Source organism: Mytilus trossulus, chromosome 1 (assembly GCF_036588685.1).
Source record: "Mytilus trossulus isolate FHL-02 chromosome 1, PNRI_Mtr1.1.1.hap1, whole genome shotgun sequence".
NCBI classification, from domain to species: Eukaryota; Metazoa; Mollusca; class Bivalvia; order Mytilida; family Mytilidae; genus Mytilus; species Mytilus trossulus.
In genome coordinates this window covers 113,287,665-113,313,334 of record NC_086373.1, presented here as the reverse complement: position 1 = coordinate 113,313,334, position 25,670 = coordinate 113,287,665, and the positions used below count along the sequence as shown (strand labels likewise).

Here is a 25,670-nt window from a genome sequence, read left to right as displayed (position 1 = left end):
AAATTGATACAGCAGTTTCAAAGGAGAAGATTTTTTAAAGTAAGTCAACATGATGAACAAATTGTGATGAAAGTCTTTAAAGGGCAATAACTCCTTAAGGAGTCAATTGACAATTTTGGTCATATTGACTTATTTGTAGATCTTACTTTGCTTAACATTTTTGCTATAAACAGTTTATCTGTATCTATAATATTATTCAAGATAATAACCAAAAACTGAAAAAATTCTTTAAAATCATCAATTCAGGGGCATTATACCTGAAAAACCAGTTACCCAATTCGGCTGAAAATTTCAGGACAGGTAGACCTTGACCTAATAAATACTTTAACGTCTTGTCTTATTTGCTCTAAATGCTGGAGTTTTTGAGATAAAGGCCAAAACCTGCATTTTACCCTGTGTTCTATTTTTAGCCATGACGGCCATGTTTTATGACGAAATAGAAAATAAAACACAAACTTTATTTTATACACCCTACTGATCATTCACTTGAAGTTTGGTTGAATTTGGTTGAGTAGTTTTAGAGGAGAAGATTTTTTAAAGTTAGCAAATATGATGAACAAATTGTGAAAAATTGTCATTAAAGGACAATAACCCCTTAAGGGGTCAATTGACAATTTTTTTTCATCTTAACTTATTTGTAAATCTTACTTTGCTGATCATTTTTGCTGTTTACAGTTTATCTTTATTTATAATAATATTCAAGATAATGACCAAAAACTGCAAAATTTCCTTAAAATTACCAATTAAGTGGCAGCAACCCAACAATGGGTTGTTTAATTCATCTTGAAATTTCAGGGCTGATAGATCTTGACCTAATGAGCATTTTTACTCCATGTCAGATTTGCTCTAAATGCTTTCGTTACTGAGATAAAAGCCAAAAACTGCATTTGACACCTATGTTCTATTTTCAGCAATGGCGACCATGTTTGTTGATAGATCAAAACTTCGGATACAATTTAAAAACTAGATACCCTAAGGAACATTCAGTTAAAAATTGGAAGTATTTGGCCTAGTTTTTTCAGAGGAGAAGATTTGAAGTAGTTTACGACGACGACAGATGGCAGACGACGGACGCCAAGTGATGGCATAAGCTCACATGGCCCTTTGGGTCAGGTGAGCTAAAAAAAGGACGAGACGTTCTTTAACATACCCCTGGTTCATCAACTTTCTACTCAGACACTGATGACGATTTACAAAGTCTGAGTAGGATCTGCAAGCTCTTGAATATCGAATAAGTTTTGAAATATATATCCCATATGCAGGTGAAGTTGGTATATTGCTACTAAGGTGGGGAAAATTTATAATTTCAAAATTAAAATTGTCTTGTATGTCATAGACTCAAACGTGTCTTTAAAATTAGCTACATTTCATCAAACCTGTCTTTAAAGCTAGCTTAACATCATTAAACTGGGCTCTATAGCTAAGTAAACCTTATCAAACCCGTTTTTATAGCTAGCTAAACCTCATCAAACCTGTCTTTATAGCTAGCTAAAACTCATCAAACCTGTCTTTATAGCTAGCTAAACATCATCCAACCTGTCTCTATAGCTAGCTAAACCTCATCAAACCTGTCTCTATAGCTAGCTAAACCTCATCAAACCTGCCTTTATAGGTAGCTAAACCTCATCAAACCTGTCTGTGAAGCTAGCCAAACCTCATCAAAACTGTCTTTATAGCTAGCTTAACCTCATCAAACCTGTCTTTAAAGCTAGCTAAACCTCATCAAACCTGTCTTTATAACTAGCTAAACCTCATCAAACCTGTCTCTATAGCTAGCTAAACCTCATCAAACCTGTTTCTATAGTTAGCTAAACCTCATCAAACCTGTCTTTATAGCTAGCTAAACCCCATCAAATTTGTCTTTATAGCTAGCTTAGCCTCATCAAAACTGTCTTTATAGCTAGCTAAACCTCATCAAACCTGTCTTTATAGCTAGCAAAACCTCATCAAACCTGTCTTAATAGCTAGCTAAACCTCATCAAACATGTCTTTATAACTAGCTTAACCTCATCAAACATGTCTTAACAGCTAGCTAAACCTCATCATGAGACAATAGCTAGATAATGTTGAAACATTTTGAAGTTTTTAGAAATGTTGATTCAAACACATCTAATTTAGACATAGAGGGTATCACAATTATCACTCAAATTGATAAAAAAGTAAAGTGAACTTTAAAATTTTAAACTTTTATTGACATTAGATTTAAGTTCAATATTACAACATCATGATTGCAATACATTATAGTAGATACCACTAAACACAGATATTATTAAAACATTTAACACAGTTACCATTAATTCATTAAATACATATATAATAAATACATTAAACACATATATAATAAGTACATTAAACACATATATAATAAATACATTAAACACCTATATAATAAATACATTAAACACATATTTAACTAGATATCATTGAGATGGGAGCTATCTCTGTGGGCCCCGCTGTCAATAACGTAAGGTAAATAAGTTGTATGGATAATCTGATATGAAGCATTATTTGAAGTTATTACATAGTCTCACGTGTGATTTTAATCTAAGATTTTTAGTTAAAACTGTAAAATATTCTCAACTTACTTTCATAGTATAATAGTGATATGACTGCATGATGTGAACTCATTGTTGACTACTCTAAGGTGACTTCTCGATATATGGATTGATGTTTGAACAATATGTTTAAAGGTGCTGCCCAATTGATATTTGTCACATATTTTTAGAATTATGCCTTCAATATTATGACCCACCAAGTATAAAGAATGAAATATTAACGGTTCTCGAGAGGTAGAGCGGACACAATTTGTTAAGAACAACGAACGGATGGACAGACCAACGGACTGACCTTTGAACTAGGATGCATACATTATGACACATTCTCTGGTGTTGGTTAATATATATGTTAAGTTGAAAATGTTTGTCAGGAATAAAGTATGAAATAATAACAGCTGTCCTCTCATTTCCATCTACACATACTAAATATCATGTATTCACACTGAGGATTATTCATTTCAATATACCTTATCGCTAGTCCCGGCTGACCCGGCCGCTTGAACTTTTGACGCATACAACAATCACTTTTCCATTGTGGTGTCAGATATTTTGTTTTGTGACGTCAAAATTTTACGGGAACCTGTGTGATATCCAGTAATGGCCGACAAATAGCGATAAGGTGTATTTCACCAAGGACCATTCATTAAAATCTTTTACACACTAAATATCATTCACTTAAATCTACGCATTCTAAATATCCTTCATCAAATTTACACACCAAGAATCGATCACTAAAACTCACACACTGAGGATCATTCATTAAAATCAATACATACTTATGGTAGAGTCATGGTATAGAGCCATCTTGGATTGTAAATCTGCAAATGTGCAGACAGATGTGCAATTTTATTAGATATATCATTCCATATCATTTTAAGGGGAACACTTTAATGAATGATATTTAGTGTGTAAAGATTTTTATGAATGGTCCTTGGTGTAATTGAAATGAATGATCCTCAAGACTGTTAATTTGTATGAGGAAAACTTGCTGATTTATTGCATTATACTAGAAAAACAAATACCAAACAATTGTGTTTAGAAATCATTTTTTTCAACTAAGTCATTTAAGGGGAGATAACTCTTCAAGTACAAAAAACAAGTTCAATGACACCATTTTTTCTTTTCTTTAAACATACTATGAAACACATCTTCTAACATTTCATTTCAAAATTCTATCTCACAGTTTTCTTTTTATGCACAAAATGTGTTTTTTTCATGATCATTCTGAGCAAATTTAGGCAATTTTCAATGACTCATAGCTAAAAAAAAAAGAATAGTGACCCATCTTTTTTATTATATTTTTGAAAAGCACATAATTAAATCTTCATTTTGTCAAAGTACTAGTATAAGAAAATTCTATCTTGGGAAACATATACTTATAATCTACCTTAACATCATTCATTGAAATCGACATAAACAACAATATGTCAATAAAATCACACAAACAGAGGAATATTCATTTTAAATATTATCAAACAAATTTAAATAATTAATGAGTACACAAAGTTATTTAAGTGGAACATTTCAAATAAACAGTCAACTGACAGTTCAGGTAACATAGGAAAAGCCTTGATGATCATGTTGGCTTAAATAGTCTATCTGTCTATACTGCATTTCAACTAAAATACAAAACGACTTCCATTTACCAATTATATTTATCAAAGATCCATTACTCCTATAAGATGTCAATTTATGGTTTCAGTATTATTGGCACTTTCATCTAAGATTTTACTTCACTGTTTGGTTTGTTAACAGTTCAGGAAAAATATTTCAATTGGTCAAATATTGTTATAAAAGGGTAAATGCTTCTATAAGAAGTCATCTGATAATTAAGATAGAAATGCAAGACATGTAAACTCTGAGGACTTTTTGTTATACCAAAATCTTTTTCATCTTTAGATTGTTCTGTTCATATAATAAGTGGTGTTAACATCAACTTTGTACAGGAGGATGAAATAGATAATTATCTAATCCCCTCTGTCTTACAATAAATATGTATTTAATCCACTCTGTGTTTGTTAATCAATACATTTTACCATCACCATGTATCTGATAAACTAACTTATATAATGCATATTAATAATTATTCTTGACAACATGTTATCTTACAAAATCATTTTATAATCTCACTTTAAACAGTCAACATAGACATTTGACATCTGTAATCGGATAGTAAACAGAGTTCCATCAATAAACAAATAATTCAGGAAACTGCATATCATACACTGGTACCACATTGTCACTGAATGCTTTCCTATTCCTCTCTGGACTCTCTGGAGGTTTGGACACCATGTCTAAAATCTCACTTAGTTTGTTACGGAAATGATTGGACTGAAACAGTAACGTTATAAATGTTAACACACACTCAAATCAGATACTTAACTATGTAAACTTGTCTTAACATTGTTTTAGTATTATCTAAACAGAATCCTTACAAAGTCCTCTTACTAGTAATATAAGGAAACCTTTTCAGATTATTTTTTCTTCAGATGCAATGAATGTGTTTGTCTAAGTTCAGTAGCATTCAAAGAAGAATTTCTGTCTATTTTTTTTAACTGGAGACTGCAGTAAATAGACTATCTTTAAATAAAACACAGAAATTAAATCAAATATTTTTTACTTAGCTCCAGTCTTAATCAAAGAGCTGAATAGCTCTGAGGGGAAAGACGGCCCTTGTTTCTATTTAATTATGTTTTTGGAAAGGGGGGTATCTTTTGATAGTTTTCATATGAAGAATGAAAAAGAGAACAGCTAGAACATGTAGAAAGGTTGACAATATTGAAATCAATTGTTGTTTATGTAATTTCATTTCCTTAGTTTAGGATTCAATTTGGACCAATGGAAGAGATCTGCATCTTCTAAATCTAAACATTTGATTAAAGTTGATAGCTAATTATCTAAAACTCAAATGAATTCTGTCATTTCACAACAACTACAATTTTTTTTATATCTTGATTGTGTACCACTGAACTGCAGGCTAGGGCCATTTTCTATTTTTTGTGACAGTACTCTTGGATTTTCTTTCTTTAGAAAGTGTGGACTGAAAAATCTTTTCAGTTTTTAATTTCCATTGTTAAAGTTCCGAGTTACAACACTCATCACAGGGAAACAGGTACAAATAAAAAAAAAAACAATATGAGTGATGTAAACTGTGTGAAGCTTGTTTCCAAATCTTAATTTTGAAATATTTGTAAACAATAAATATGTTTAAACTACAAAATGCATTTTTTTTCAACCTTTACAATGATTATGTAGGTACACAAAAATTTAGTTTTAATAGAAGACTACTAATAAAATGAAATGTCACATTTGAAGTGTTTAAATACATTAACTTTTATTTTAGTGGATAATTAGTCATCAATTGAGGTGCTCCTGAATTGGAGGAAGATTCTCAGAATTTTTACAGAAAAAAGTGGTCTCACTAATTAGCGACAAGAAGAATTTTAGCGACAAGAAGCGATAAGAAGAATATTTTTTTCTTGTCGCTAAATAGTCTTCTCGACGCTTCTTGTCGCTTTTTGACGCTTTTTGTCTCTAATTAGTGAGACCCGAAAAAAGTTATAAAATCGTTTCTTTCCCCTGTCTCATGTAACCCCACGATCTTTGTTTATTTTGAAAGTTGTTGACCTACAAATTATAGTATCGTATGTTGATGTTTAAATCATCTACAGTAAACAATATTATGTTTAGATTTAACTAATACAAATTTGTAATTAGTGCACGATCTCTAAGAATGATTTAAATAACCAGTGAACTGGTGAAGGATATCCCTGCTTCTTCCAAGAATGACGTCACTATAAAATACAATGTAGGTTGGATATATTTAGAATATCTCGTCATACTAATTTTTCCGGATTGTAAAATAAACGTATATAGTGTAAAGGAGAGTTCAAGATACGATAATTTCATGAGAAACAGAAGGGAAATGTGTAAGTCAAACTATTCATTCCTGGGTCTCCTTCTCTTCAATCTAAGTAAGATTTGGTGGGGGGTTTTCCACACTATAACAAGTATAAAAACAAAATGAATGATGTGAGGGAGTGTCACTCTGGTCAACCACATAGGGGATTGACGGCTTGAAGCCGTCTTTCCCAAAAAATTGTGTACTATCAAGCGTTGCTCATGAATTTTATTCATTATATAACCAGAAGAGGTTGCCTGACATTTTTCTAAATTGCAAGTTAAGTACCTTGTGTTATATAAATGTATATAGGATTGTTTTTTCTGAGACAAGTGCCTGTGTAGAAATGGCTGTAAAAAAGCCAGAGAACCATCATACAGACAGACAAATGTAAACCAGTACTTAGTTCCTAATGAATAATAATCTTAATATCTCTGTTAAATGTGTTTACCTTGGCCTCAGAATGAGCTACAATGTTAGATTTGATAACCTTGGCCTCAGAACGACCTACTATTGTAAGATTTGTTTACCTTGGTCTCAGAAGAAGCTACTGTTGTAAGATTTGTTTACCTTGGCCTCAGAACAAGCTTCTATTATAATTTGTTTACCTTGGCCTCAGAATGACCTACTATTGTAAGATTTGTTTACCTTGGCCTCAGAACGACCTACTTTTGTAAGATGTGTTTACCTTGGCCTCAGAACGACCTACTATTGTAAGATTTGTTTACCTTGGCCTCAGAATGACCTTCTTTTGTAAGATTTGTTTACCTTGGCCTCAGAATGAGCGACTATTGTAAGATTTGTTAACTTTGGCCTCAGAACGACCTTCTATTGAAAGATTTGTTTACCTTGGCCTCAGAACGAGCTACTATTGTAAGATTTGTTTACCTTGGCCTCAGAATGAGCTACTATTATAAGATTTGTTTACCATGGCCTCAGAACGAGCTACTATTGTAAGATTTGTTTACCTTGGCCTCAGAATGACCTACTATTGTAAGATTTGTTTACCTTGGCCTCAGAAAGAGATACTATTATAAGATTTGTTTACCTTGGCCTCAGAACGAGCTACTATTGTAAGATTTGTTTACCTTGGCCTCAGAATGACCTAAAATTGAAAGATTTGTTTACCTTGGCCTCAGAATGACCTACTATCGAAAGATTTGTTTACCTTGGCCTCAGAAAGAGATACTATTATAAGATTTGTTTACCTTGGCCTCAGAACGAGCTACTATTGTAAGATTTGTTTACCTTGGCCTAAGAATAAGCTACTATTGTAAGATTTGATAACCTTGGCCTCAGAACGACCTTCTATTGAAAGATTTGTTTACCTTGGCCTCAGAATGACCTACTATTGTAAGATTTGTTTACCTTGGCCTCAGAATGAGCTTCTATTGTAAAATTTGTTTATCTTGGCCTCAGAACGACCTACTATTGTAAGATTTGTTTACCTTGGCCTCAGAACGAGCTACTATTGTAAGATTTGTTTACCTTGGCCTCAGAACGAGCTACTATTGTAAGATTTGTAACCTTGGCCTCAAAATGAGATACTATTATAAGATTTGTTTACCTTGGCCTCCGAACGACCTACTATTGTAAGATTTGTTAACCTTGGCCTCAGAATGAGCTACTATTGTAAGATTTGTTTACCTTGGCCTCAGAACGAGCTACTATTGTAAGATTTGTTAACCTTGGCCTCAGAATGACCTACTATTGTAAGATTTGTTTACCTTGGCCTCAGAATGAGCTACTGTTGTAAGATTTGTTTACCTTGGCCTCAGAACGAGCTACTATTGTAAGATTTGTTAACCTTGGCCTCAGAATGACCTACTATTGTAAGATTTGTTTACCTTGGCCTCAGAATGAGCTACTGTTGTAAGATTTGTTTACCTTGGCCTCAGAATGACCTACTATTGTAAGATTTGTTTACCTTGGCCTCAGAACGAGCTACTATTGTAAGATTTGATTACCTTGGCCTCAGAACCTGCTACTATTGTAAGATTTGATTACCTTGTCCTCAGAACGAGCTACTATTGTAAGATTTGTTAACCTTGGCCTCAGAATGAGCTACTATTGTAAGATTTGTTTACCTTGGCCTCAGAAGGAGCTACTATTGTAAGATTTGTTAACCTTGGCCTCAGAATGACCTACTATTGTAAGATTTGTTTACCTTGGCCTCAGAATGAGCTACTGTTGTAAGATTTGTTTACCTTGGCCTCAGAATGACCTACTATTGTAAGATTTGTTTACCTTGGCCTCAGAACGAGCTACTATTGTAAGATTTGATTACCTTGGCCTCAGAACGAGCTACTATTGTAAGATTTGATTACCTTGGCCTCAGAATGAGCTACTATTGTAAGATTTGTTTACCTTGGCCTCAGAACGAGCTACTATTTCTTCAAATGGTGCTGTCCTAAATGTATGTACAATCTCAAGTCGTCTCTTCTCTTCTTCTTCCTTCTTCTCTCTACTGTCTTCAGCTTTATAAATTAGAAAAAAAACATTTTACACACGGCCTAGACAGACCTTACAATGTCAAAATAATAAACATGCCATCACCAAACAAATATATACTACATAAAAATGTGATCCATAAATGTATAGCATTAGCACTTTTGATATAAATACTTTTCCACAGTCCAAGTTAATGTTCACAATATTCCTTATTTCTTTAATATAAACACAACACACTAACAGTTTAACATTGCAAAAATTTTAATGATTCCTGGACCAAAATATTTGCATACATGTCCTTGTCTAAAATGTGCATTGTTACCTTTCAGTTGGGTTATCATGATCATAAACAATATATCAGTTAGAATAACCTAGCATTACAGACAATACATCAGTCAGAAAATTTAGCAATACAGACTATATTTCAGTCAGAAAAAATCATTGTTGGGAATAAATTCTTATACACATAATTAACATTGGCTAGATTAGCATCCTCAAACAATAGCATTACAAACTCATCATAGATACCAGTCTTCAAATTTTGTATACCAGACAAACCTCAGTTGTCTCTTCTTAATATGCTGTATACCAGACAAACCTTAGTTGTCTCCTCTTAATATGCTGTATACCAGACAAACCTAAGTTGTCTCCTCTTAATATGCTGTATACCAGACAAACCTTAGTTGTCTCCTATCAATATGCTGTACACCAGACAAACCTTAGCTGTCTCCTCTTAATATGCTGTATACCAGACAAACCTTAGTTGTCTCCTCTTAATATGCTGTACACCAGACAAACCTTAGTTGTCTCCTCTTAATATGCTGTATACCAGACAAACCTTAGTTGTCTCCTGTTAATATGCTGTAAACCAGACAAACCTTAGTTGTCTCCTCTTAATATGCTGTATACCAGACAAACCTTAGTTGTCTCCTCTTAATATGCTGTATACCAGACAAACCTTAGTTGTCTCTTCTTAATATGCTGTATACCAGACAAACCTTAGTTGTCTCCTCTTAATATGATGTACACCAGAAAAACCTTAGTTGTCTCCTCTTAATATGCTGTACACCAGACAAACCTTAGTTGTCTCCTCTTAATATGCTGTATACCAGACAAACCTTAGTTGTCTCCTCTTAATATGCTGTATACCAGAAAAACCTTAGTTGTCTCCTCTTAATATGCTGTATACCAGACAAACCTTAATATGCTGTATACCAGACAAACCTTAGTTGTCTCCTCTTAATATGCTGTATACCAGACAAACCTTAGTTGTCTCCTCTTAATTTCTGTACACCAGACAAACCTTAGTTGTCTCCTCTTAATATGCTGTACACCAGACAAACCTTAGTTGTCTCCTCTTAATATGCTGTATAACAGACAAACCTTAGTTGTCTCCTCTTAATATGCTGTACACCAGACAAACCTTAGTTGTCTCCTCTTAATATGCTGTATACCAGACAAACCTTAGTTGTCTCCTCTTAATATGCTGTACACCAGACAAACCTTAGTTGTCTCCTCTTAATATGCTGTACACCAGACAAACCTTAGTTGTCTCCTCTTAATATGCTGTACACCAGACAAACCTTAGTTGTCTCCTCTTAATATGCTGTATACCAGACAAACCTTAGTTGTCTCCTCTTAATATGCTGTACACCAGACAAACCTTAGTTGTCTCCTCTTAAAAGCTGTACACCAGACAAACCTTAGTTGTCTCCTCTTAATATGCTGTACACCAGACAAACCTTAGTTGTCTCCTCTTAATATGCTGTATACCAGACAAACCTTAGTTGTCTCCTCTTAATATGCTGTATACCAGACAAACCTTAGTTGTCTCCTCTTAATATGCTGTACACCAGAAAAACCTTAGTTGTCTCCTCTTAATATGCTGTATACCAGACAAACCTTAGTTGTCTCCTCTTAATATGCTGTACACCAGACAAACCTTAGTTGTCTCCTCTTAATATGCTGTACACCAGACAAACCTTAGTTGTCTCCTCTTAATATGCTGTATACCAGACAAACACCTTAGTTGTCACCTCTTAATATGCTGTGCACCAGACAAACCTTAGTTGTCTCCTCTTAATATGCTGTATACCAGACAAACCTTAGTTGTCTCCTCTTAATATGCTGTATACCAGACAAACCTTAGTTGTCTCCTCTTAATATGCTGTATACCAGACAAACCTTAGTTGTCTCCTGTTAATATGCTGTACACCAGACAAACCTTAGTTGTCTCCTGTTAATATGCTGTCCACCAGACAAACCTTAGTTGTCTCCTCTTAATATGCTGTATACCAGACAAACCTTAGTTGTCTCCTCTTAATATGCTGTATACCAGACAAACCTTAGTTGTCTCCTCTTAATATGCTGTATACCAGACACACCTTAGTTGTCTCCTCTCAATATGCTGTACACCAGACAAACCTTAGTTGTCTCCTCTTAATATGCTGTATACCAGACAAACCTTAGTTGTCTCCTCTTAATATGCTGTACACCAGACAAACCTTAGTTGTCTCCTGTTAATATGCTGTATACCAGACAAACCTTAGTTGTCTCCTCTTAATATGCTGTATACCAGACAAACCTTAGTTGTCTCCTCTTAATATGTTGTACACCAGACAAACCTTAGTTGTCTCCTCTTAATATGCTGTACACCAGACAAACCTTAGTTGTCTCCTCTTAATATGCTGTACACCAGACAAACCTTAGTTGTCTCCTCTTAATATGCTGTATACCAGACAAACCTTAGTTGTCTCCTCTTAATATGCTGTATACCAGACAAACCTTAGTTGTCTCCTCTTAATATGCTGTACACCAGACAAACCTTAGTTGTCTCCTCTTAATATGCTGTATACCAGACAAACCTTAGTTGTCTCCTCTTAATATGCTGTACACCAGACAAACCTTAGTTGTCTCCTCTTAATATGCTGTACACCAGACAAACCTTAGTTGTCTCCTCTTAATATGCTGTATACCAGACAAACCTTAGTTGTCTCCTCTTAATATGCTGTATACAAGACAAACACCTTAGTTGTCTTCTCTTAATTTGCTGTATACCAGACAAACCTTAGTTGTCTCCTCTTAATATGCTGTATACCAGACAAACCTTAGTTGTCTCCTGTTAATATGCTGTACACCAGACAAACCTTAGTTGTCTCCTTTTAATTTGCTGTATACCAGACAAACCTTAGTTGTCTCCTCTTAATATGCTGTACACCAGACAAACCTTAGTTGTCTCCTCTTAATATGCTGTATACCAGACAAACCTTAGTTGTCTCCTCTTAATATGCTGTATACAAGACAAACACCTTAGTTGTCTTCTCTTGATATGCTGTACACCAGACAAACCTTAGTTGTCTCCTCTTAATATGCTGTATACCAGACAAACCTTAGTTGTCTCCTCTTAATATGCTGTATACCAGACAAACCTTAGTTGTCTCCTCTTAATATGCTGTACACCAGACAAACCTTAGTTGTCTCCTCTTAATATGCTGTACACCAGACAAACCTTAGTTGTCTCCTCTTAATATGCTGTATACAAGACAAACACCTTAGTTGTCTTCTCTTAATATGCTGTACACCAGACAAACCTTAGTTGTCTCCTCTTAATATGCTGTATACCAGACAAACCTTAGTTGTCTTCTCTTAATTTGCTGTATACCAGACAAACCTTAGTTGTCTCCTCTTAATTTGCTGTATACCAGACAAACCTTAGTTGTCTCCTCTCAATATGCTGTACACCAGACAAACCTTAGTTGTCTCCTCTTAATATGCTGTATACCAGACAAACCTTAGTTGTCTCCTCTTAATATGCTGTACACCAGACAAACCTTAGTTGTCTCCTGTTAATATGCTGTACACCAGACAAACCTTAGTTGTCTCCTCTTAATATGCTGTATACCAGACAAACCTTAGTTGTCTCCTCTTAATATGCTGTATACCAGACAAACCTTAGTTGTCTCCTCTTAATATGCTGTATACCAGACACACCTTAGTTGTCTCCTCTCAATATGCTGTACACCAGACAAACCTTAGTTGTCTCCTCTTAATATGCTGTATACCAGACAAACCTTAGTTGTCTCCGCTTAATATGCTGTACACCAGACAAACCTTAGTTGTCTCCTCTTAATATGCTGTATACCAGACAAACCTTAGTTGTCTCCTTTTAATATGCTGTATACCAGACAAACCTTAGTTGTCTCCTCTTAATATGCTGTATACCAGACAAACCTTAGTTGTCTCCTCTTAATATGCTGTATACCAGACAAACCTTAGTGTCTCCTCTTAATATGCTGCAGGTTAAATCCTCCTACTGTGAAAGTACTTTAATTCATGGGTATCAATTTTCGTGGTTTGACCAATTTTTACATGTCTGTGGGTTTTTAAATTTGTGGATTTTTTTTTTTAAAATAGAAAAATTAAAGCCTTTAGAAATGAAGGTTACAAATAGTCTGAATTGAAGGAAATGGCAAAGTAAACATTGATCCTGTAGATCGAAGTGACAACACTAATTAACCCATGATAAAGTGATCAACAGATTAAAGACCATCAAAGGTGTTAATTAGGCAATAAACATGTCACCTAAAGAAATCAGTATAATAAACAAGTGCTGTAAGCGTATCTATAATTGTCAAATAATTCTTATCAAAATCAAGCCCAACATGAAATTATTATTTCCTATATGTACGAGAACTATGAGGATATGAAATGAACACTTTATCATACTTTCAAATCAATACCGGAAATCTTGACTTTCATCGAAAAAAACATTTTTTTTATTAGCAAAAGTTGTACAGCTTAGGTTATCAAAGATTAAATTGGTATAATCCTGCATGCAGTTGTAGTTTTGTTCCTGCTATTAAAGTATTCTTAGATTCGAGGTTATACAATATATTCTCTAGACTTTCATATCAGTAGTCAAACCTTCATGGATATCTTTCCATGTTTTAATTTGGACAATGGTTGTTTTATTTCGTTGGACACTTAAATTCGTGGATTAAGTAATCCAGGAAAACCGTTAAAATTGGTACCCCACGAATAAAAAGTACTTTCACAGTATATCATCAAAAACTGCAGTCATTTTCAACCAGGCTTAAAAATGTTAATGCCAGATGCAAATTTCGTTTACAGATGATTGATCAGTGTATAGATGGAATAAAAATACTCAAGAGTCAAAAAAAGTGCAAAGATGAGGAGCATTAAGGAAATTAAATTACTAAAGGTTACAGCATGTATATGTTATACAGAGAGAGACAGTTAGAAGCTACCTACAAGTTAACTTACCCAACATTTTCTTTAATGACTCAACTGTAATTTCCTCTTTCACAGATTTCTGCAAAAATAACAATAAAGTACATAGATTATACATAGTTATAAGATTATCCTATTTTCTATCAAAAATAAAAGGCTTCCAAGAACTGAATAGCACAAAACTGTCAAAAATAGATCTTTTATTGTTACCATTTTCCTGTTTACTAATTTATTTAAATTTTCAAAATATAAATAACAAGAATGTGTCCAAAGTACACCGATGCCCCACTCGCACTATCATTTGCCATGTTCAATAAACTGTGAAATTGAGTAAAAAATGTTATTTGGCATTAAAATTAAAATGATCATATCATAAGGAACAGTGTACTAAGTTTCAAGTGGATTGGACTTCAGTTTAATCAAAAACTACCTTGACCAAAAACTTTAACCTGAAGCGGGACAGACAGAAGGACCAACAGACTAACAAATGAACAAACAGACAGACAGACAGATGGAGGAATGCGCAGACCAGAAAATAAAAAAAAAAACTACTATCGTAGGTGGGGCATAATAAACAAAAAACTGCAAAAAATATTATAAAAGGTAGCAGGATCATAATTTAATATGCCTGACGTGAGTTTCGTCTACATAAGACTCATCAGTGGCACTCAGATCAAAATAGTTATAAAGCCAAACAAGAATAAAGTTGAAGAGCATTGAGGACCCAACATTCCAACAAATTGTGCCAAATACGGCTAAGGTAATCTCTTCCTGGGATAATTTTGTCAACAGAAAATTTATTAAAATTACCATATAATTGATATTCATGTCAACACCAAGGTACTTGGCTAATGATACCCTCTGAACAAAACGTCCACCACCAGTGGCATCAACCCAGTGTGACTTACCTTAGACATCATTGGTGAAGTTTCAGCTCTCTCTACCTCAAGCTGTATAGATCCTATGTTACACTTACCCTAGACATCATTGGTGAAGTTTCAGTTCTCTCTACCTCAAGCTGTTTTGATCCTATGTTACACTTACCCTAGACATCATTGGTGAAGTTTCAGCTCTCTCTACCTCAAGCTGTATATATCGTATGTAACACTTACCCTAGACACCATTGATAAAGTATCAGCACTCTCTACCTCAAGCTGTATAGATCCTATGTTACACTTACCCTAGACATCATTGGTGAAGTGTCAGCTCTCTCTACCTCAAGCTGTATAGATCCTATGTTACACTTACCCTAGACATCATTGGTGAAGTTTCAGTACTCTCCACCCCAAGCTGTATATATCGTATGTTACACTTACCCTAGACATCATTGGTGAAGTGTCAGTACTCTCTACCTCAAGCTGTATAGATCCTTTGTTACACTTACCCTAGACATCATTGGTGAAGTTTAAGCACTCTCTACCTCAAGCTGTATAGATCCTATGTAACACTTACCCTAGACATCATTGGTGAAGTTTCAGTACTCTCTACCCCAAGCTGTATAGATCCTATGTTACTTACCCTAGACGTCATTGGTGAAGTGTCAGCTCTCTCTACCTCAAGCTGTATATATCCTATATGTTACACTTACCCTAGACATCATTGGTGAAGTGTCAGTACTCTCTACCTCAAACTGTATAGATCCTATGTTACACTTACCCTAGACATCATTGGTGAAGTTTCAGCACTCTCTACCTCAAGCTGTATAGATCCTATGTTACACTTACCCTAGACATCATTGGTGAAGTTTCAGTTCTCTCTACCTCAGGCTGTATAGATTCTATGTTACACTTACCCGAAACATCATTGGTAAAGTTTCAGCACTCTCTACCTCAAGCTGTATAGCTTCTATGTAACACTTACCCTAGACATCATTGTTGAAGTTTCAGTACTCTCTACCCCAAGCTGTATAGATCCTATGTAACACTTACCCTAGACATCATTGGTGAAGTTTCATCACTCTCTACCTCAAGCTGTATAGATCCTATGTTACACTTACCCTAGACATCATTGGTGAAGTTTAAGCACTCTCTACCTCAAGCTGTATAGATCCTATGTTACACTTACCCTAGACATCATTGGTGAAGTTTCAGTACTCTCTACCCCAAGCTGTATAGATCCTATGTTACACTTACCCTAGACATCATTGGTGAAGTGTCAGTACTCTCTACCTCAAACTGTATAGATCCTATGTTACACTTACCCTAGACATCATTGGTGAAGTTTCAGCACTCTCTACCTCAAACTGTATAGATCCTATGTTACACTTACCCTAGACATCATTGGTGAAGTTTCAGTTCTCTCTACCTCAAGCTGTATAGATTCTATGTTACACTTACCCTAGACATCATTGGTAAAGTTTCAGCACTCTCTACCTCAAGCTGTATAGATTCTATGTAACACTTACCCTAGACATCATTGTTGAAGTTTCAGTACTCTCTCTACCTCAAGCTGTATAGATCATATGTTACACTTACCCTAGACATCATTGGTGAAGTTTCAGTACTCTCTACCCCAAGCTGTATAGATCCTATGTTACTTACCCTAGACATCATTGGTGAAGTGTCAGTACTCTATACCTCAAGCTGTCTAGATCCTATGTTACACTTACCCTAGACATCATTGGTGAAGTTTCAGCACTCTCTACCTCAAGCTGTATAGATCCTATGTAACACTTACCCTAGACATCATTGGTGAAGTGTCATCACTCTCTACCTCAAGCTGTATAGATCCTATGTTACACTTACCCTAGACATCATTGGTGAAGTTTAAGCACTCTCTTCCTCAAGCTGTATAGATCCTATGTTACACTTACCCTAGACATCATTGGTGAAGTGTCAGCAATCTCTACCTCAAGCTGTATAGATCCTATGTTACACTTACCCTAGACATCATTGGTGAAGTGTCAGCTCTCTCTACCTCAAGCTGTTTAGATCATATGTTACACTTACCCTAGACATCATTGGTAAAGTTTCAGCTCTCTCTACCTCAAGCTGTATAGATCCTATGTTACACTTACCCTAAACATCATTGGTGAAGTTTCAGTTCTCTCTACCTCAAGCTGTATAGATTCTATGTTACACTTACCCGAAACATCATTGGTAAAGTTTCAGCACTCTCTACCTCAAGCTGTATAGATTCTATGTAACACATACCCTAGACATCATTGTTGAAGTTTCAGTACTCTCTACCCCAAGCTGTATAGATCCTATGTAACACTTACCCTAGACATCATTGGTGAAGTTTCATCACTTTCTACCTCAAGCTGTATATATCCTATATGTTACACTTACCCTAGACATCATTGGTGAAGTGTCAGTACTCTCTACCTCAAACTGTATAGATCCTATGTTACACTTACCCTAGACATCATTGGTGAAGTTTCAGCACTCTCTACCTCAAGCTGTATAGATCCTATGTTACACTTACCCTAGACATCATTGGTGAAGTTTCAGTTCTCTCTACCTCAAGCTGTATAGATTCTATGTTACACTTACCCGAAACATCATTGGTAAAGTTTCAGCACTCTCTACCTCAAGCTGTATAGCTTCTATGTAACACTTACCCTAGACATCATTGTTGAAGTTTCAGTACTCTCTACCCCAAGCTGTATAGATCCTATGTAACACTTACCCTAGACATCATTGGTGAAGTTTCATCACTCTCTACCTCAAGCTGTATAGATCCTATGTTACACTTACCCTAGACATCATTGGTGAAGTTTAAGCACTCTCTACCTCAAGCTGTATAGATCCTATGTTACACTTACCCTAGACATCATTGGTGAAGTTTCAGTACTCTCTACCCCAAGCTGTATAGATCCTATGTTACACTTACCCTAGACATCATTGGTGAAGTGTCAGTACTCTCTACCTCAAACTGTATAGATCCTATGTTACACTTACCCTAGACATCATTGGTAAATTTTCAGCACTCTCTACCTCAAACTGTATAGATCCTATGTTACACTTACCCTAGACATCATTGGTGAAGTTTCAGTTCTCTCTACCTCAAGCTGTATAGATTCTATGTTACACTTACCCTAGACATCATTGGTAAAGTTTCAGCACTCTCTACCTCAAGCTGTATAGATTCTATGTAACACTTACCCTAGACATCATTGTTGAAGTTTCAGTACTCTCTCTACCTCAAGCTGTATAGATCATATGTTACACTTACCCTAGACATCATTGGTGAAGTTTCAGTACTCTCTACCCCAAGCTGTATAGATCCTATGTTACTTACCTTAGACATCATTGGTGAAGTGTCAGTACTCTATACCTCAAGCTGTCTAGATCCTATGTTACACTTACCCTAGACATCATTGGTGAAGTTTCAGCACTCTCTACCTCAAGCTGTATAGATCCTATGTAACACTTACCCTAGACATCATTGGTGAAGTGTCATCACTCTCTACCTCAAGCTGTATAGATTCTATGTTACACTTACCCTAGACATCATTGGTGAAGTTTAAGCACTCTCTTCCTCAAGCTGTATAGATCCTATGTTACACTTACCCTAGACATCATTGGTGAAGTGTCAGCAATCTCTACCTCAAGCTGTATAGATCCTATGTTACACTTACCCTAGACATCATTGGTGAAGTGTCAGCTCTCTCTACCTCAAGCTGTTTAGATCATATGTTACACTTACCCTAGACATCATTGGTAAAGTTTCAGCTCTCTCTACCTCAAGCTGTATAGATCCTATGTTACACTTACCCTAAACATCATTGGTGAAGTTTCAGTTCTCTCTACCTCAAGCTGTATAGATTCTATGTTACACTTACCCGAAACATCATTGGTAAAGTTTCAGCACTCTCTACCTCAAGCTGTATAGATTCTATGTAACACTTACCCTAGACATCATTGTTGAAGTTTCAGTACTCTCTACCCCAAGCTGTATAGATCCTATGTAACACTTACCCTAGACATCATTGGTGAAGTTTCATCACTTTCTACCTCAAGCTGTATATATCCTATATGTTACACTTACCCTAGACATCATTGGTGAAGTGTCAGTACTCTCTACCTCAAACTGTATAGATCCTATGTTACACTTACCCTAGACATCATTGGTGACGTTTCAGCACTCTCTACCTCAAGCTGTATAGATCCTATGTTACACTTACCCTAGACATCATTGGTGAAGTTTCAGTTCTCTCTACCTCAAGCTGTATAGATTCTATGTTACACTTACCCTAGACATCATTGGTGAAGATTCAGTTCTCTCTACCTCAAGCTGTATAGATTCTATGTTACACTTACCCGAAACATCATTGGTAAAGTTTCAGCACTCTCTACATCAAGCTGTATATATTCTATGTAACACTTACCCTAGACATCATTGTTGAAGTTTCAGTACTCTCTACCCCAAGCTGTATAGATCCTATGTAACACTTACCCTAGACATCATTGGTGAAGTTTCATCACTCTCTACCTCAAGCTGTATATATCCTATATGTTACACTTACCCTAGACATCATTGGTGAAGTGTCAGTACTCTCTACCTCAAACTGTATAGATCCTATGTTACACTTACCCTAGACATCATTGGTGAAGTTTCAGCACTCTCTACCTCAAGCTGTATAGATCCTATGTTACACTTACCCTAGACATCATTGGTGAAGTTTCAGTTCTCTCTACCTCAAGCTGTATAGATTCTATGTTACACTTACCCGAAACATCATTGGTAAAGTTTCAGCACTCTCTACCTCAAGCTGTATAGATTCTATGTAACACTTACCCTAGACATCATTGTTGAAGTTTCAGTACTCTCTACCCCAAGCTGTATAGATCCTATGTAACACTTACCCTAGACATCATTGGTGAAGTTTCATCACTCTCTACCTCAAGCTGTATAGATCCTATGTTACACTTACCCTAGACATCATTGGTGAAGTTTAAGAACTCTCTACCTCAAGCTGTATAGATCCTATGTTACACTTACCCTAGACATCATTGGTGAAGCTTCAGTACTCTCTACCCCAAGCTGTATAGATCCTATGTTACACTTACCCTAGACATCATTGGGGAAGTGTCAGTACTCTCTACCTCAACCTGTATAGATCCTATGTTACACTTACCCTAGACATCATTGGTGAAGTTTCAGCACTCTCTACCTCAAGCTGTATAGATCCTATGTTACACTTACCCTAGACATCATTGGTGAAGTTTCAGTTCTCTCTACCTCAAGCTGTATAGATTCTATGTTACACTTACCCTAGACATCATTGGTAAATTTTCAGCACTCTCTACCTCAAGCTGTATATATTCTATGTAACACTTACCCTAGACATCATTGTTGAAGTTTCAGTACTCTCTCTACCTCAAGCTGTATAGATCATATGTTACACTTACCCTAGACATCATTGGTGAAGTTTCAGTACTCTCTACCCCAAGCTGTATAGATCCTATGTTACTTACCCTAGACATCATTGGTGAAGTGTCAGTACTCTATACCTCAAGCTGTCTAGATCCTATGTTACACTTACCCTAGACATCATTGGTGAAGTTTCAGCACTCTCTACCTCAAGCTGTATAGATCCTATGTAACACTTACCCTAGACATCATTGGTGAAGTTTAAGCACTCTCTACCTCAAGCTGTATAGATCCTATGTTACACTTTCCCTAGACATCATTGGTGAAGTGTCAGTACTCTATACCTCAAGCTGTCTAGATCCTATGTTACACTTACCCTAGACATCATTGGTGAAGTTTCAGCACTCTCTACCTCAAGCTGTATAGATCCTATGTAACACTTACCCTAGACATCATTGGTGAAGTGTCATCACTCTCTAGCTACCTCAAGCTGTATAGATCCTATGTTACACTTACCCTAGACATCATTGGTGAAGTTTAAGCACTCTCTACCTCAAGCTGTATAGATCCTATGTTACACTTACCCTAGACATCATTGATTAAGTTTCAGCACTCTCTACCTCAAGCTGTATAGATCCTATGTAACACTTACCCTAGACATCATTGGTGAAGTGTCATCACTCTCTACCTCAAGCTGTATAGATCCTATGTTACACTTACCCTAGACATCATTGGTGAAGTTTCAGCACTCTCTACCTCAAGCTGTATAGATCCTATGTTACACTTACCCTAGACATCATTGGTGAAGTTTAAGCACTCTCTACCTCAAGCTGTATAGATCCTATGTTACACTTTCCCTAGACATCATTGGTGAAGTGTCAGTACTCTATACCTCAAGCTGTCTAGATCCTATGTTACACTTACCCTAGACATCATTGGTGAAGTTTCAGCACTCTCTACCTCAAGCTGTATAGATCCTATGTAACACTTACCCTAGACATCATTGGTGAAGTGTCATCACTCTCTAGCTACCTCAAGCTGTATAGATCCTATGTTACACTTACCCTAGACATCATTGGTGAAGTTTAAGCACTCTCTACCTCAAGCTGTATAGATCCTATGTTACACTTACCCTAGACATCATTGATTAAGTTTCAGCACTCTCTACCTCAAGCTGTATAGATCCTATGTAACACTTACCCTAGACATCATTGGTGAAGTGTCATCACTCTCTACCTCAAGCTGTATAGATCCTATGTTACACTTACCCTAGACATCATTGGTGAAGTGTCATCACTCTCTACCTCAAGCTGTATAGATCCTATGTTACACTTACCCTAGACATCATTGGTGAAGTTTAAGCACTCTCTACCTCAAGCTGTATAGATCCTATGTTACACTTACCCTAGACATCATTGGTGAAGTATCAGCACTCTCTACCTCAAGCTGTATAGATCCTATGTAACACTTACCCTAGACATCATTGGTGAAGTTTAAGCACTCTCTACCTCAAGCTGTATAGATCCTATGTTACACTTACCCTAGACATCATTGGTGAAGTGTCAGTACTCTATACCTCAAGCTGTCTAGATCCTATGTTACACTTACCCTAGACATCATTGGTGAAGTTTCAGCACTCTCTAACTCAAGCTGTATAGATCCTATGTAACACTTACCCTAGACATCATTGGTGAAGTTTCAGCACTCTCTACCTCAAGCTGTATAGATCCTATGTTACACTTACCCTAGACATCATTGGTGAAGTTTCAGTTCTCTCTACCTCAAGCTGTATAGATTCTATGTTACACTTACCCGAAACATCATTGGTAAAGTTTCAGCACTCTCTACCTCAAGCTGTATAGATTCTATGTTACACTTACCCGAAACATCATTGGTAAAGTTTCAGCACTCTCTACCTCAAACTGTATAGATCCTATATTACACTTACCCTAGAAATCATTGGTGAAGTTTCAGCTCTCTCTACCTCAAGCTGTATAGATCCTATGTTACACTTACCCTAGACATCATTGGTGAAGTGTCAGCACTCTCTACCTCAAGCTGTATAGATCCTATGTTACACTTACCCTAGACATCATTGGTGAAGTTTCAGCACTCTCTACCTCAAGCTGTATAGATCCTATGTAACACTTACCCTAGACATCATTGGTGAAGTTTCAGCACTCTCTACCTCAAGCTGTATAGATCCTATGTTACACTTACCCTAGACATCATTGGTGAAGTTTCAGCACTCTCTACCTCAAGCTGTATAGATCCTATGTTACACTTACCCTAGACATCATTGGTGAAGTTTCAGCACTCTCTACCTCAAGCTGTATAGATCCTATGTTACACTTACCCTAGACATCATTGGTGAAGTTTCAGCACTCTCTACCTCAAGCTGTATAGATCCTATGTTACACTTACCCTAGACATCATTGGTGAGGTTTCAGCTCTCTCTACCTCAAGCTGTATAGATCCTATGTTACACTTACCCTAGACATCATTGGTGAAGTTTCAGCACTCTCTACCTCAAGCTGTATAGATCCTATGTTACACTTACCCTGGACATCATTGGTGAAGTGTCATCACTCTCTACCTCAAGCTGTACATCCTATGTTACACTTACCCTAGACATCATTGGTGAAGTGTCAGCTCTCTCTACCTCAAGCTGTACATCCTATGTTACACTTACCCTAGACATCATTGGTGAAGTGTCAGCTCTCTCTACCTCAAGCTGTATAGATCCTATGTTACACTTACCCTAGACATCATTGGTGAAGTGTCAGCACTCTCTACCTCAAGCTGTATAGATCCTATGTTACACTTACCCTAGACATCATTGGTGAAGTGTCATCACTCTCTACCTCAAGCTGTACATCCTATGTTACACTTACCCTAGACATCATTGGTGAAGTGTCAGCTCTCTCTACCTCAAGCTGTATAGATCCTATGTTACACTTACCCTAGACATCATTGGTGAAATGTCAGCACTCTCTACCTCAAGCTGTATAGATCCTATGTTACACTTACCCTAGACATCATTGGTGAAGTGTCATCACTCTCTACCTCAAGCTGTACATCCTATGTTACACTTACCCTAGACATCATTGGTGAAGTGTCAGCTCTCTCTACCTCAAGCTGTATAGATCCTATGTTACACTTACCCTAGACATCATTGGTAAAGTTTCAGCTCTCTCTACCTCAAGCTGTATAGATCATATGTTACACTTACCCTAGACATCATTGGTGAAGTGTCAGCACTCTCTACCCCAAGCTGTATAGATCCTATGTTACTTACCCTAGACATCATTGGTGAAGTGTCAGTACTCTATACCTCAAGCTGTCTAGATCCTATGTTACACTTACCCTAGACATCATTGGTGAAGTTTCAGCACTCTCTACCTCAAGCTGTATAGATCCTATGTAACACTTACCCTAGACATCATTGGTGAAGTGTCATCACTCTCTACTTCAAGCTGTATAGATCCTATGTTACACTTACCCTAGACATCATTGGTGAAGTTTAAGCACTCTCTACCTCAAGCTGTATAGATCCTATGTTACACTTACCCTAGACATCATTGGTGAAGTTTCAGTACTCTCTACCCCAAGCTGTATAGATCCTATGTTACACTTACCCTAGACATCATTGGTGAAGTTTCAGCACTCTTTTAATTAAGCTGTACATCCTATGTTACACTTACCCTAGACATCATTGGTGAAGTTTCAGTACTCTCTACCTCAAGCTGTATAGATCCTATGTTACACTTACCCTAGACATCATTGGTGAAGTTTCAGCACTCTCTACCTCAAGCTTTATAGATCCTATGTTACACGTACCCTAGACATCATTGGTGAAGTGTTAGTACTCCCTACCTCAAGCTGTATAGATCCTATGTTACACTTACCCTAGACATCATTGGTGAAGTTTCAGCTCTCTCTACCTCAAGCTGTATAGATCCTATGTTACACTTACCCTAGACATCATTGGTGAAGTGTCAGCACTCACTACCTCAAGCTGTATAGATCCTATGTTAAACTTATCCTAGACATCATTGGTGAAGTGTCAGCACTCTCTACCTCAAGCTGTATAGATCCTATGTTACACTTACCCTAGACATCATTGGTGAAGTTTCAGTTCTCTCTACCTCAAGCTGTATAGATCCTATGTTACACTTACCCTAGACATCATTGGTGAAGTTTCATCACTCTCTACCTCAAGCTGTATAGATCCTATGTTACACTTACCCTAGACATCATTGGTGAAGTTTCACTACTCTCTACCTCAAGCTGTATAGATCCTATGTTACACTTACCCTAGACATTATTGGTGAAGTTTCAGCTCTCTCTACCTCAAGCTGTATAGATCCTATGTTACACTTACTCTAGACATCATTGGTAAAGTTTCAGTACTCTCTACCCCAAGCTGTATAGATCCTATGTTACTTACCCTAGACATCATTGGTGAAGTGTCAGTACTCTCTACCTCAAGCTGTATAGATCCTATGTTACACTTAACCTAGACATCATTGGTGACGTTTCAGCTCTCTCTACCTCAAGCTGTATAGATCATATGTTACACTTACCCTAGACATCATTGGTGAAGTGTCAGTACTCTCTACCTCAAGCTGTATAGATCCTATGTTACACTTACCCTAGACATCATTGGTGAAGTTTCAGCTCTCTCTACCTTAAGCTGTAAAGATCCTATGTTACACTTACCCTAGACATCATTGGTGAAGTGTCAGCACTCTCTACCTCAAGCTGTATAAATCCTATGTTACACTTACCATAGACATCATTGGTGAAGTGTCAGCACTCTCTACCTCAAGCTGTATAGATCCTATGTTACACTTACCCTAGACATCATTGGTGAAGTTTCAGTTCTCTCTACCTCAAGCTGTATAGATCCTATGTTACACTTACCCTAGACATCATTGGTGAAGTGTCAGCACTCTCTACCTCAAGCTGTACATCCTATGTTACACTTACCCTAGACATCATTGGTGAAGTTTCAGCACTCTCTACCTCAAGCTGTATAGATCCTATGCTAAACTTACCCTAGACATCATTGGTGAAGTTTCAGCACTCTTTTAATTAAGCTGTACATCCTATGTTACACTTACCCTAGACATCATTGGTGAAGTTTCAGTACTCTCTACCTCAAGCTGTATAGATCCTATGTTACACTTACC

General features: G+C 36.5%; 1 protein-coding gene across 3 annotated transcripts in view; it reads right to left on the bottom strand.

The window, feature by feature from the left end:
• Positions 1 to 2,170: 2,170 nt before the first annotated feature.
• Positions 2,171 to 25,670, bottom strand: part of LOC134698421 (protein EFR3 homolog B-like) — a 93,099-nt gene continuing 69,599 nt past the window's right edge. For 2 of the 3 annotated variants that reach the window (XM_063560492.1, XM_063560491.1), the window contains 3 exons: positions 14,191 to 14,239; positions 8,824 to 8,933; positions 2,171 to 4,886 (listed from right to left, as the gene is read on the bottom strand). In XM_063560492.1, coding sequence (XP_063416562.1) covers positions 4,743 to 4,886; positions 8,824 to 8,933; positions 14,191 to 14,239 — 303 coding nt within the window. In that variant the 3' untranslated portion in view covers positions 2,171 to 4,742. The remainder of the gene's footprint in view (positions 4,887 to 8,823; positions 8,934 to 14,190; positions 14,240 to 25,670) is intronic. The other variant, XR_010103404.1, reaches the window with a different exon arrangement.